The sequence below is a fragment of the Cucurbita pepo genome, chromosome 13 (assembly GCF_057944985.1).
Source record: "Cucurbita pepo subsp. pepo isolate OVF chromosome 13, ASM5794498v1, whole genome shotgun sequence".
Classification (NCBI taxonomy): domain Eukaryota; kingdom Viridiplantae; phylum Streptophyta; class Magnoliopsida; order Cucurbitales; family Cucurbitaceae; genus Cucurbita; species Cucurbita pepo.
Window position 1 is genome coordinate 12,623,081 of NC_141810.1, and position 13,886 is coordinate 12,636,966.

Below are 13,886 nucleotides of genomic sequence, written 5' to 3' on the forward strand. Positions count from 1 at the left end.
AATTAGAAAAAGACAAACTGTTTTCCAAATATGTATATTTTTCCAATTGGGTTAAATTTTAGGGTTTTGAATTTAAACTTCTCTATAATTCTACTTCAAAATAATAATAATAATAATAATAATAAGGTTAAATTAAAAAAAAATCGAAAATAAGGCTAAATTATATATATATATATATATATATATATATATATATATATATATATATATATATATATATATATATAATTTAAAAAAAACATTTCAAAACTATCTTTAAAATAAAAATCCTAAAAAATAAATGAATTTTTGTATTTATAGAAATATATCTGTAATTTTACTTTGGAAATAATGGTAATAAATATTACAATAATAAATGATTAAATAAATAAAATTTGTAAAAGTTGCAATATTACTCTTGATCTTTCGTGTCTATAAATACTCTTTTTAAACTCTCATTCTAACCCACAACAAGGCAATGGCAATGGCAACTTCCTCTCGATCATACATCGTCTTCCTCTTCTTCCTCGTCTCCGTCCTGTTTTTCCTCACGTTCTCTCTGCAATTGGGTGTGGTATGAAGTCCTTTAAGCTATTACTTTTAATTTTTCTTCTCGTTTTTGATATTCATGTAATGGATTTTGATTTCTGCAACAGGCTGAACCAAACCTCCATCCTTCAGGTACGCATAATCTTGAATCTTGAATGAAATAAGAGCTTTTATTTGTTTGAGTATCAATTTGAATGTGAGTGTGATGGATGAGTAGATTGCAAGCCGAGGTGCGAATATCGATGCTCGGCGACGTCGCACAAGAAGCCGTGTATGTTCTACTGCCAAAAATGTTGTGCAACATGTCTGTGTGTGCCTCCTGGGACCTCTGGGAACAAGGAAGTTTGTCCTTGCTACAATGATTGGAAGACTAAGGAAGGACGTCCTAAATGCCCTTGAAATTCATTTGCTAACACATTTTAAATATCTTTAGTAGAAGTCTTTGGTTATTGTTTGCTATCATAATCTGAACATTTAGATTTAGATGCAAGGAAAATGAGTGAAGTTGTTGGGTGAAGAAAGTAATTGAAGTGTTTTGAATGAGAGAATAATTGTAATCTTGGTCACTTGAATAAGAGGAACATTGCAATCTTGGTTGCTTGATCTCCAGCGAAGTAATTGAACTTTATGCACGAACTCTGCAATTTCCTGCCAAAGACACTATTATTCATAAAATTTAAGCACTCGAGATATGAATCTGCAGGAATATGAGATCCAATGTCAATTGCGTTTAATAACTTTGAGGGGAAACCCGAAACACAATATCTACGCTCAAAAGGAAAAAGTACAAAGAAAACAATATCGGCGTCCGAAAGAGAAAAGTACAAAGAAAACAATATCGACGTCCGAAAGAGAAAATGACAATATCTGGCATCCGAAAGGGAAAAGTACAAAAAAAACAATATCTGCGTCCGAAAGGGAAAAGTACTATCTGCACCCGAAGGAAAAAATATAAAGAAAATATCTACAAAAATAAAAGCATAGAGGACAATATCTGCGCTCAAAAGTAAAAAGCACAGAGAACGGACAATATCTGCGCTCAAAAGTAAAAAGCACAGAGAACGGACAATATCTGCGCTCAAAAGTAAAAAGCACAGAGAACGGACAATATCTGTGCTCAAAAGTAAAAGTAAAGAGAAACAATATCTGTGCTCAAAAGTAAAGATGACAATATCTGTGCTCAAAAGTAAAAGCACATAAGACAATATTGCGTAGCACAAAGTACAAATCTGCGCTCAAAAGTGTACTATGAGAGGAAAAGCACAAAAGACAATATCTATCCATCCAACTCACTAAATTCAATTGTCAATAGATGAGACCCTGTTTCAACCAAACTCCAAACATAACCATTTTTCCAAACAGCTGATCCAAATCTTCCGATATATCATTCCGTAAATTTAATTCATGCAAGAATAGATTACTATTACATATACAAAAAACTTTTCAAAAGATACTCAAAGAGATACATCAATAGGTCCATCCTTGCACTCATTGTATAGTTCAAGATGCAGTGGTGTAGACATTGCAAGGTTGAGCACAACCCTGCAAGACACGGCAGGACACGGCATGTTCTACTATATGTGGAAATTACAAATGGCTCTCACCTTACACTACAAAACCACTTCAAGAAACCACAACAGTAGTTAACTAGCCTTACACAGAGAATAAAACTCTCTACCCCAACAAAGAGTAGCTGCCAACAAATGTATTTTTCAAAATCATTGTAGCATCACAACAGTGTAAAGTAGTGTTGAGCGGATGTTGGCAGCTGGGGTGTCCATTTGGTAGCGTGAAAATGCCACATACGGCGTCTCAACGCCTGTCTTTTGAAATAGCCTCATGATCTCCCTAGCATCTCAACGTTGTCCTCTCTGGCCCTCTAGCCCGTAACATAGTTTCGACTCCACAAACACAATAACAGAATTTGGTATGGTGCAAATCTATTTCCAACCATTTGGTTGCTACTCCGTTTTCCTGGACTCTAATCTCTGGTACAAATATTGGGCAAGAAAGAGTTCCTATTTGGGAACTAATTTCAGAACAGATTTCTGTTCAGTGGACTCATTGTGAACTTAAATTTTCCACACAAGTCAGTAATTGGGAAATAAAAGCATGTCGTTATAAAATTTTACACAGTTTTTTCGTTCCTTCATCGAAAATCAAAAGTAAATGAGTAGAAATTTCAATGGGTACTACCATAATATGAACTTCTGCAAGTCATCAAATCTATGTTATACAGGTGTTCTATCATGTTCTTCTATGGATGTTTACTACATAGAATCACAAATAAAAAGTTCAAGAACGTATACTACGTAGACCCCATACTTGTGAACATAGAATCATCAGCAAAAAGAGAATCTCCTCGTCAAAATAAAGTGAATGTCAAGGAAGAAGTCGTCTTCGTTTCCTTTCTTTGGATCATGTAATTATTGTAATTTATGTAGTTCCAATTAGGATCACTAATTCCCAACAGACAAAAACATTAGTTCAATTGATCAGTAACAGACTAAAATCGTTAAATGTAGTTGCTCTCAGAAAAAGGCCAAAGTTCTCCACATGCGAAAGCTCGAAGCTGGTGAATCCTAAAACGTTTAAGCCAAGAAAAAAAGAAAAAAATCACTTCAAACGATTGGCATTCCCTTCATCTTCCCCTCTAAAATAAGAGGAAAGTGAAACAATCCTCTAATCATAGAAAGAAGAGTCGTCAGGCGAAAACCAATCACAAGAAGAACATCTCCTCAAAAGCTTAAATGAATTAGGATCAAGACACAACCTCAGCTCGCTTCGGTGTGGTTAAAGCAAAAACAATCATCATCGAGCAGATCAATTTCACAAAACCACATTTAAAATAAAATAAAAAAAGATTAGAAACAAGAAATCGGGACCGGATACATCAATCGATGCGTTTGACGAGGGTTTGGGAATCAAGAAACAAATGAACAATCGAGAAATGGCAAAAACACTACATAATCGGCACCATGTAGTGCCGTTTTGAAATCGATTTCGCATCTTTTCGTACTCCCGAGATGCCATGGATAAACAAGCAGAGTGAATCAAAGATGACGCATTGAAAAGATTTCGATTAGGAAACAAAACAGAAAGAAATTGCGAAAAATATAAAAGCAAGCGTGATTTATAAGCACTGCGAAGACGAGGTATTTATAGTGGAACAAAGTTAGGGTTTCTCACTGACGTGGCTCGCGATTCTAAAAAAAGGTTAGGGTTTCTCACTGACCCAGTCAACCGAAGAAAATTTGGAAAATCTTGTTAAATAAACTTTAATTTTAATATTAATTATTCATGGTTCATTAAAAAAAAAAAAAAAAAAAAAAAAAACATGGGCTAAGTATGTAACTTAAAAATAATTTTTTAAAAATTAAATGCCTCTTAAATTTTTTATATTTTTTTATTTTAAAAAATAACTAATTTATGTAAATTAATTTTTTTTTTTTGGCTATTACGTTCATGGTTTTTTAAAAACAATATTAAATAAAATTTAAGATAAGTAATTTTTTTTATTAAACTTATAATTTAACGAAATTTTATTAAACTTATAATTTAACGAGACTAATCCCTTTTAATAATAATTTGGTAAATATTAGTATAATATTTATAATTTAAGAATAATAATAATGCTTTCATTTTCAAACGAGAAAAAGTTTCATATTCAAAATATCATAGGCTATTTGAGCATTTGTGTTGTCTTTTACTTGTAGTCACGATTTTTATTCTTTCTTTCAATCTTATTTTCGATTTTTCTCAAAATGGAGCTAAAGGCTTGAGCATACGTTACCTTGTTGTAGGCAACGCGATCCTAAATTGGCTTGACTTATAAGTGTTGGGAGTGAGTGAAGCACAATCGTAAAAGTCTATTTTGCTAAGAAAAGTACGATTGTGACGGTCGGTATTGATCATAATAATAATAAGGCTTTCATTCCAAAAGGAGGAAAAGATAAATGTTACATAGTTTGAGTAGAGAGCTAATAGCCTAATATATAATTCAAACTGTCCACAACTCCATCTTGACTTGTACAAAATTGAATGGAGGAAGAGAGAACCAACCTAAAACCTACTCCTTATCACCACGGCGGGAGAATGTAACTCATCCCACACTACTGGATCATCCAAAAACAGAGCAGCAACATCAAGAAGAGGAAGAAGAAGAATATGTCTACAACCAAATGGAACCCCAAAGCAGGGCCCCAAACATCATCACTGCACAACTCAATATATTATACCCAAAATCGCTTGCAGAAGTATCTGATTTCGTGGAGTTCATTGATGGGGCTGTGATGTTTGACATCGTGCCATTCCTCCCAACACTGCAAAACCCAGAAATTCTCAGTATCTGATGGAGTTTATATCAATAAAGAATGACACAATGTTTATGAAGTTTACCTTTCTGAGAATGAGCAGGATCCATGACCTGCATTCATCAACACAACAGAAACACAAGTTAGCTCCAAAGATAAGCAGAAAAACACAAGGAAAGTGATGAATTCTGCTGGGTCTGTCTGATCTTACTTGGGTTACTGGTGGTAACTGCAGCCACTCCATTGAAGTCACATGAACCTGATGCTTTCCCCATTTGATGATAATATGCATTAAAAGCATATGTTGCATGAGCCATCACATTGTCTGGTTCGTAGCATGGCTGCCCTTGGAGCAAAGCTGAACAATCCACCCTGCCAGGTCCACATGCCCAATCTAAGGCAGCCTGCAGCATCTTCGAGTCGGCTCCTTCCTTTGCAGCACAGTACGTCGGGTTCATCGTATCATTCGCTAACACAAGTCCCGATCCTGTCAAGCGCAAAATGTATATAGGCTTTCCATTTGCATCAAACAGTCCCCAGTTTTTCTCAGAAATTGGCCCAGGTTTCATGTCCTCATTATAGAGCTCATAAATGTAAGTACTAACAGCAACCCCTGGATGTTTAGGAGTTCCAGTTTTGTTCAGCACGTGCCTGATTAAATTGCTATTGTAAGTGTTTGCATTATCCAATGTTGCATCAGGCTCATTAGCGCCACCTTTTGATGGCCAGCCTGTTTCTGAAACTACAATGGGTATGTTAGTGAAATTTAGAGAAGCCATAGCAAAGTAGGCTGCATCGACCAAAGCATCGAAAACATTGGTGTATCGAAGAAGCGTGTTCGAATCAACAGCTTCCTTATTAGAAGGGAGAGGCTTTAAGAGTGCATAATCCAACAAAATAAAGCCATCAGATTGCATATAGTCATAATAGGGATACACATTGAACATAAGAAAGCTGTTAGTAGATTGCAAGAAACCAAGCAAGGGGACAATTACAGGATCCAATGATGCATTGAAGAACGCTTGTGAAGGAGGAAACGAATCGAGAATAATCGAAGAAGAAAGCGGTGTGGAGACCTTAATCTGGTGATCAAGGTTGGAAGCAACAAGTGCTGAGTGAATGTATTTCATGGCATTGACAAGGATTTTAGCTGCATTAGGAAGTTCTGTTAGAACCTCAGAGCCAACAGAAATTGCTGTAATGTTAGTAGCTGGATAATGAGCTATCACATTGTGATTAACCCAGTTAGCTGCAGTGGAGTTTGATTGTCCAATCCCAAGAAGCTGTTCATTAGGAACAGATACCATAACTTGAATGCCTGTATTTGCAAGTGCCATCAGCATCCCGCCATCGGCATCGTATAACCGAACATGTCGAATTTGTTGAGCTTTCAGGAGGGCTACTACTTGTGTTGGATGAGGCATAACCGACAGATCAGTTCCTATATTCACACCAACAAATACATCTGCAAGAACAAATCCCAAAAATGGTGAGGACCCCATTAATCCGTTTTAGGAATATATGCCTAAACCCATAGATTTAGTAATGAATTTAATATAACATCCAAGAGAATAAGAACATATTTAACAAATTAAATATACCCTCACCGATTAGTTTAATCTTTTTGGACTTAACATATTAATAAAAGCTCCAAAGGTTTGATTAAGAGCAATAAATTTTTGTAATGACAGAGCAGCAATCATTCACTACCCATCCAACTACCTCTCTTGGGCATTTAATCAAACACCTGATCTACATAGATTCAAACACATTCAATGCGGAATTTCCCTTTTCCACTATTTCTATTTGGGTTTTTTTTGTTCTTGGTTCCTCATATTTCCTCATATTTCACACGAATATGAAAATAAACACCCATAAAACCATGGAAACATCACATTTCACAAAACGAAAACAGCTCGTGAGTTAAATCAGCCACCAAGACACCAAGACACCAAGAAAAAAAGCTCAGATTCAGTCGAAAGAACTCAACAGAGTTGAGGAAAACAAAGAGAGAAATGAAAGTGAAACCATCATCTCTCACCTTCAGCAGCGGCCTGCAGAGACAAAAGAGAGAATATCAAGAGGAGAAATGAAACACAGACACCCATTTGAGACTCCATAGCCGTCAGCTCCATTCCTTGAACAGAGCTTGAAGAACCCAACAATGGAGAAAGAAAGAGAGAAAGGAGAGGGGAATCGGTGAAAGGACAGAATGAGTGAAGGCAAGTTAAAACCAAGGTAAAGCAACCGGGAAAGAGTGGGAAAAGATGCGGGGGAATATATGGGCAAGAGAGAGAAAGGTGGGGCCCATGGGACCCACATTTCACGTGGATGCTTCTTAATCTCTGATCCATCCAGACAGTAAAAAAAACCGACTAACCCATGCATTGGCCACAAACTTAAATTATGATCCTTCTCCCAACTTTTACCGTTGCTTTCTTTTATAGTTAAACAAATATCATAGTATTTATTTTTATTTCTATTTCCATATTAATTAAAAAAATTCTATAATAACTAAAATATATTCTTATAGTTTAATAGTAATTTCATATTAAAATCAATTTTTAAAGCTCTAAAATGTCAATAATGTTGGATGCAAGTGTCCTACATCGGTTAATTTAAGGAATGATCGTGGGTTTATAATTAAAGAATACATTTTCTATTGGTGAGGCCTTTTGGGGAAGCTCAAAACATAGTCATGAGAGCTTATGCTCAAAGTGGACAATATCATCTAAAATGGAGTATTTTCTTTTAAAATTTAGTCACTTGCATATCAAATATAAATGAAAAATAAACTTTTATATGTAGCATTTCGTAAATTTTAAGGTAAAATATTACAAGAAATATCGAAATTTAAAATTTAATTGTAATGAAGTAAAAAAATAATAAACAGGCAAAACGTGGTGAATATTGGAGGCAGTAAAAAAAAAATTAAAAAAAAATAATAATAAAAATAATAATACCAGCTGGTTACAACGGTCATATGTTTTTTCTGTTTTGTAGTACTTATATAATTGGATTGATTACTTTTTTTTGACAATTTTCGTACTGTTTTATGAATTTTTCTTGAACCATGTGAAAATTATCCGTTTATTTCCTTCCTCTTTTAAATTTTTAAAATTTTAAATTTAATGATGCAAAATTTAAAATTACGAGATAGTAACGATAATTAAACAAAAAAAAAAAAAATGATTTGAAATAGCTTAGAAGTTGAAAGATTGAAGTGAAGAACAAAATGTTTAAAATTTGTCATTTGCCACAAAAAGATACCTCAAAAAAGTGTCTTCGAAACAACAAAGAGTAGAATCTAAAAATGGGGATAAAATAAAAGCAATACGACCCAATAAAATTAAAAAAGAGTAATTACGAAATTTCACAATGTTACGATATCGTTCATTTTGAGCATTAAAAACTCATATTAATAAAGATGTATTTCTTAGTTACGTTAGAATTTAGTGCAACTCATTTCTAGTTTGATTTAGTTATAGAATATATGATATTTCCAATCATTTAATATTTGAAAAATATATTAGCTAAATAATATATATATAAGCGATTTGATTAGTAATATATTTTATTTTATTTTCAAATTTTAATTAATTTATATTTTTATTATTTGTAGGTATTAATGGGTATCTATTCACACTTTTGACGGGTAGATATTGCGTCGGTTGCTTTTAGAGTCATGCCCTAAACTTAGTCATACCAATAGATTGGTAAATTCTCAAATGTCGAACAAAGGACTCTAAAAGAAAAGGAGTCGAACCTCCACGAAGGCATAGTAAAAAATGACTAAATACTCTAAAAGAAAAAAGAGTCAAATCTCGATTAAAGAGAGGTGTACTTTGTTCGAGGGGAGGTGTGTTGGATGATGAAAGTCCCACATTGACTAATTTACTGGGTTTATAATAATACTCTCTCCATTGGTGTGAAGTTTTTGGGGGAAGTCCAAAGCAAAAACATGAGAGTTTATGCCCAAAATAGACACTATCCCTTATGCTCAAAATCTGTGAAGGAACTCCGAGCTCAAAATGGACACTATCTATGGTGGACTTATGCTCAAAATCTGTAAAGAAAGTTGTGGACTTGTGCTCAAAATCTGTGAAGAAGGCTGTAGTTGAACAATATCATAATCAAGAGAGTCGTGTTCATAATCAAGGAGAGTTAACAAGTTAATGAACTGAACCCAATCCAATACCTATTTTATGAAGAAATAGTTTTGGTATTGGCACTATGTTTTAGGCATTGGATGAGTAAGTTTTTAGAAATTTTATATGCGATTCATTCACAAGACGCGAAAGCTAGGAAACTGTTTCTCGAAAATTCCAGATGCTCGAACTAAACGATTTCTTGGTTCAGAAAGTCTTGCTCGGATTTCAGCTGCCCGTTGATGCCAAACGCGCTCTGGGGTTCTTCCACTGGTCGGCTAAGAGGAAGAATTTCAATCGTGGGTTTCAATCTTATGGTATTATGATTCATACTTTAGTGAAAGCGAGGCTGATAATTAATTGTAGATTCGCTATTGGATTCTTATGAGGTGACTGATTCATTTCCATTTGTTTCGATTTATTGATACAGACTTGTGCTAAATTAAGATCGATTGATTTTGCTTTGCCTGTGTGTTCCCATTTTGAGGGTTCTCGTTGAGTTATCTTAAGGTTTGGAAAATTTATGAGCTAATGATCCGGAAGAGACTTTGCCCAAATGCGATTACTGCTAGAACCATGATTGATTCGTTATGTAAATAAGGTAAATTGCAAGAAACTTCTGATATGTTGAATAGAATCCATGGCAGTCGTTGCTCTGCTTCTTTGATTGTCAATGTTTGTTTGATTTACACGCTGTTGTGGAGAATGTTGCTGAAAAGTATGGTTCTCGATGACATTGCTTATTCATTGATTGTTTATGCTAAAGCAAAAATTGGGAATATAACATCCGCATGGGAAGTGTTTGAAGAAATGTCTGAAAGAGGGTTTCAGGCAAATTCTTTCACTTATACCTTGTTTATCGGTGTCTATTGTAGAGATGGGAAGATTGAAGAAGCTCAATGATTAATGCAAGAGATGGAAAACATGGGTTTGAAGTCATATCCTGAGAGCTTTAATCTGTGCTATATCAGGACATTCAGAAGAAAGCTTGAGAATGTGTGAGAAAATGTTAGAAAGAGGGTTTCTTCCCAGTTGTTCAGCTTTCAATGTGGCAATAGCTAAGATTTGTGAGGAAGGAGATGTAACATCACGAACTTTCGCAATGGTATGATATTGTCCACTTTGAGCATAAGCTCTCGTGCCTTTGCTTTTGGGTTCCCCAAAAAGTCTCATACCAATGGAGATGTATTTCTTATGATCATCCCCTTAATTAGTCAACGTGAGACTCCCTCGCAACAATCCTCTCCTCAAACAAAGTACACCACGGAGCCTCCCCTAAGGCTTATGGAGTCCTCGAACAATCTCCCCTTCATTGAGGCTCAACTCCTTTCTCTGGAGTCCACTTCCTTTTCTAGAGCCATCAAACAAAATACATCGTTTGTTCGATACTTGAGTCACTTTTGACTACTCCTTCGAGGCTCACAACTTCTTTGTTCAACATTTAAGGATTCTATTGACATGGCTAAGTTAAGGGCATGGCTTTGATACCATGTTAGAAATCACGAGCCTCCACAATGGTATGATATTGTCCACTTTGAACATAAGCTCTCATGACTTTGCTTTTGATTTCTCAAAAGGCCTCATACCAATGGAGATGTATTTCTTATTTATAAACCCATGATCATCCCCTTAGGACTCCGACTCAACAATCCTCAACCAAAAAGGCTAATGCAATGTTAACCATTTTGTTAGATAAAAGGTTTTTTACCTGATAAAACCACTTACACCAACCTAACCTTAGGGTATAGGAAAAAGGGTGAAATTCAGGAGATTCTTAAGCTTTATTATGAAATGGAAGCAAGATTACTATGTCCTGGAGTGTCAGTTTTCTTTGCACTCATTGGGAGCCTTTGTCAATCTGGGAAATTGGAGGAAGCAGAGAAATATTTGAAGATCATGAAAGATAGTTCTCTAACACCAAGTGTACCAATATATCAAACACTAACCTTGTTCAACTTGAAGAAGGGTAATCGAGCAAAAGCTCTAGAACTGTATAATGAGATGATGTTCAATGGATGGAAGATTTTCTGTTTCCAAACATGTGCAGGTGTTTGACATGGAACTGACCCGTTGATCTGCACTTCCTCGGACAGAGTAATTAACATTTAAAGAAGCTACTCGTTCGAAAGGTAATTTTTGTTGGCTTTTATATATTTATTCATTTATGTTTACTTTGCAAGAACTCAGAGCTATTCTAAATTCAATAGTTAAAATCAATTATTGACTGTTTGTTTAGCCTAGCCTTTATATAATAAGAGAAGGGTCAATTCAAGTGGAGCTTTACCTTCAAGAAAACATTGACTGTGCTTTCTGTTGGCTGTTTGTGCTAATTCTTGAGGCTACTTATCTGCATTTTTAGTCTGTATATGATCGGATCAAGAAGGCTTAGACAGTTGTTAGATTAAATGACATGTTGCTTCTCTCTTTTGTCAATAAGGAACTTTTTGGCTGGCCTCTCTGGTTAGTTTCAAGTTAGTTTTCTTTAAGTTTTGAGCTCCACGTGTAACCACTCAAGTCCACCGCTAGCAGATATTATCCGCTTTGGCTCGTTATATATCGTTGTTAGCCTCACAGTTTTAAATCACGTCTGCTAGGGAGAGATTTCTACATCTTTATAAGGAATATTTTGTTCCCCTCTCCAACCGAGGTGGGATCTCACAATCCACCCCCTTGGAGACTAGCGTCCTCACTGACACACCACCCAGTGTCTGGCTCTGATACCATTTATAATAGCTTAAGGTCACCGCTAGTAAATATTGTCTGCTTTAGCCCGTTGCATATCGTCGTCAGCCTCACGGTTTTAAAACGCGTCTGCTAGGGAGAGATTTCCACACCCTTATGAAGATGCTTCGTTCCCCTCTCCAATTGATGTGGGATCTCACAACACTTCTAATGGGCTCGTGGAGTCATAAGGTAAATAGCACATTTGGGGTATAGCAAAACTTTTAGGATTGAAGTTGATGAGAAGATAGGGAGGAAGAAGAGCTCCACTTTGGAGGAAAGCAAGGTGATAGAAATGTTATTTGGATCAAATTAGGAACACTATTATAGTATTACTCAAAGCCAAGGTTTCAAGTACCTAGAATACTCTTCCTCCTTCATATTTCAGTGTATTGGAGTTCTATTCTGGTTCAATGGCAAGACTAATGCATACTCTCGCCTTCTTGAATCTGGTTGAATGCATGAAATTCCTTCTACGTGGGTTTGCTTGTTGTTGCCCCTGCATTACCAAATATTGTCCTTGGTGACCTGACAATGTGACTTTGTGGGCTGTTTCTAGAACTTATTTATCGCTAGTTTTAATGATTGATCGGTCATTTACATGCACGTGTTCGTTTCCTTGGCAGAAATCGAGCCATTGGAGCAAAACAAATGATTTGAAGGAACGATTCAATTGGCCAAAAAATGGGTGGATATAGCAATGAGACGCCACCAAAGAGAGTTGCAATGGTGTTTATAACAGCCTAAGCCTAAACTAGTAGATATTGTTCTTTTTGTGCTTCCTTTATGGACTTCCCCTCAAGGTTTGAAACGTGTATGCTATGTAGAGATTTCCATATACTTATACGGAGAATGCTTCGTTCACTTCTCCAACCGATGTGGAATCTCACCATTCACCCATTTGAGGACCCAGCATTCTCAGTTCATGCTATCCAATGTTTGACTTTGATATCATTTGTACCGACCCAAATCTAATTTTAGTAGATATTATAATTTTATATATTGTAATACTTACCGTATATAGTAATACTTATTAGCATTAATTGATGTAAACTCAGGAAAGTAGTAAAAATAATTAGTAAAAATAATTTATTAACCTTAAATAGGAATTTTGTTTTTACAAATAAAATAGTAAATTAATAGTAAAGCCTAGAAATGGAAGCCCCCAACTTCTTATTAATTACTAAATCCATCCATAATTTCTATAAAAGAAAATCAATTTAAAATAGGAAATTAATACTAAAGCCTACCATTTTCCTCTTCCCATTACCAGTAAAAATCAATTTAAAATAAACAAATTTCTATTTTTACCCTTATGCATCTCTATCTAAACTTATTCTCGAAAGAACCCTTAAAATAATAAGAAACAAGTTGTCGTTAATAATCTTCAAATAAAGCAAATATTCGTAAAAATGAATCAATTACAAAAGTTGTGAAGCTTTCCAGAAAAAGAAAACACAAAAAAAATAAGTAAAGAGAATTTGAGAACAAATATGGTATAAAAAAATATTAAATAATGTAATTTTGTTTGTGTGTTTTTTTAGTATTTTAAATTAGCATATATTTACATTAAGTTAAAAGAAAAACAAAAATATATTATTAATTTTTAAAACCATTCTAAAATAAAAACTAATTAAAAATTAAAATATATATATATATATATAGGTAATATGTACGAACTAGTAAATTCTTCCTAAAATAATAATATTTATTACATAACATTTTAATTAAAAAAATAAGTTAAATTAATAAAAATACTCGGTGAACTTTTAACTTTTAAAAATTTCAATAATATTCATAAATTTAATATTATTTTTATTAATTTTGAATAAAAATTATTAATATTGTATTTTAAAAATACTTTTAAAATATAATTTAGTTAAATTTTTTTATTAAAAATGCTCATGAATTTTTAAAAATAATATTAAAAAGTTGTACGATTTTTAATTTTTTTTTTTATTTTTATGAATTTAACCTAAAAAATATAATATAGAAAAAAAGATTAAGAAATTTCCGTTAGAAGTTGTAACGGCGTTAAGTTGAGTTTTGAGGGTAACTTTGTGGATGGGTCCTCGGCGAGTGATGATCCTGAAACCGATGTTGACGTCTGAATCTAACTTTTTTTTCAAAAAAACAAAATTAATTTAATTTAATTTAACTTTCTGGTGGGGTCCAT

At 34.2% G+C, this 13,886-nt stretch overlaps 2 protein-coding genes and 1 pseudogene across 4 annotated transcripts; 2 read left to right on the forward strand and 1 right to left on the reverse strand.

Annotated features, from left to right (window-relative positions):
- Nucleotides 1-416: 416 nt before the first annotated feature.
- LOC111809214 (protein RSI-1) lies at nt 417-1,184 on the forward strand. Of its 2 annotated transcripts, none has more exons than XM_087117047.1 (3): nt 417-537; nt 626-660; nt 746-1,184. In XM_087117047.1, exons 1-3 carry the CDS (start codon nt 458-460, stop codon nt 925-927), a joined length of 297 nt encoding a protein of 98 aa, XP_086973173.1. In that variant the 5' UTR covers nt 417-457; the 3' UTR covers nt 928-1,184. The 2 variants fall into 2 exon arrangements, with proteins under 2 accessions (XP_086973173.1, XP_023551377.2); XM_023695609.2 differs by having other exon boundaries at nt 430-553; nt 636-660.
- A 3,251-nt stretch (nt 1,185-4,435) lies between these two features.
- On the reverse strand, nt 4,436-7,097 carry LOC111809258 (glucan endo-1,3-beta-glucosidase 2). The gene is made up of 4 exons (XM_023695684.2): nt 6,883-7,097; nt 5,053-6,306; nt 4,927-4,954; nt 4,436-4,850 (listed from the first exon to the last, which is right to left on the reverse strand). The coding sequence occupies exons 1-4, from the start codon at nt 6,974-6,976 to the stop codon at nt 4,700-4,702; spliced, it is 1,527 nt and encodes a 508-aa protein (XP_023551452.2). The 5' UTR covers nt 6,977-7,097; the 3' UTR covers nt 4,436-4,699.
- Nucleotides 7,098-8,885: 1,788 nt separating this feature from the next.
- Nucleotides 8,886-12,729, forward strand: LOC111808335 (uncharacterized; annotated as a pseudogene). The gene is made up of 3 exons (XR_015423320.1): nt 8,886-9,004; nt 9,107-11,118; nt 12,337-12,729. The product of XR_015423320.1 is annotated as an uncharacterized LOC111808335 (transcript).
- Nucleotides 12,730-13,886: the final 1,157 nt, after the last annotated feature.

Coding starts and splice junctions, on each gene's coding strand:
- LOC111809214 (XM_023695609.2), top strand. CDS start 458: ATGGCAATGGCAACTTCCTCTCGATCATACATCGTCTTCCTCTTCTTC. Junction 554..635: donor TCTCTCTGCAATTGGGTGTG/GTATGAAGTCCT, acceptor TTTCTGCAACAG/GCTGAACCAAACCTCCATCC. Junction 661..745: donor ACCAAACCTCCATCCTTCAG/GTACGCATAATC, acceptor ATGGATGAGTAG/ATTGCAAGCCGAGGTGCGAA.
- LOC111809258 (XM_023695684.2), bottom strand. CDS start 6,976: ATGGAGCTGACGGCTATGGAGTCTCAAATGGGTGTCTGTGTTTCATTT. Junction 4,955..5,052: donor AGTTACCACCAGTAACCCAA/GTAAGATCAGAC, acceptor TGATGAATGCAG/GTCATGGATCCTGCTCATTC. Junction 4,851..4,926: donor TCCTGCTCATTCTCAGAAAG/GTAAACTTCATA, acceptor TGGGTTTTGCAG/TGTTGGGAGGAATGGCACGA.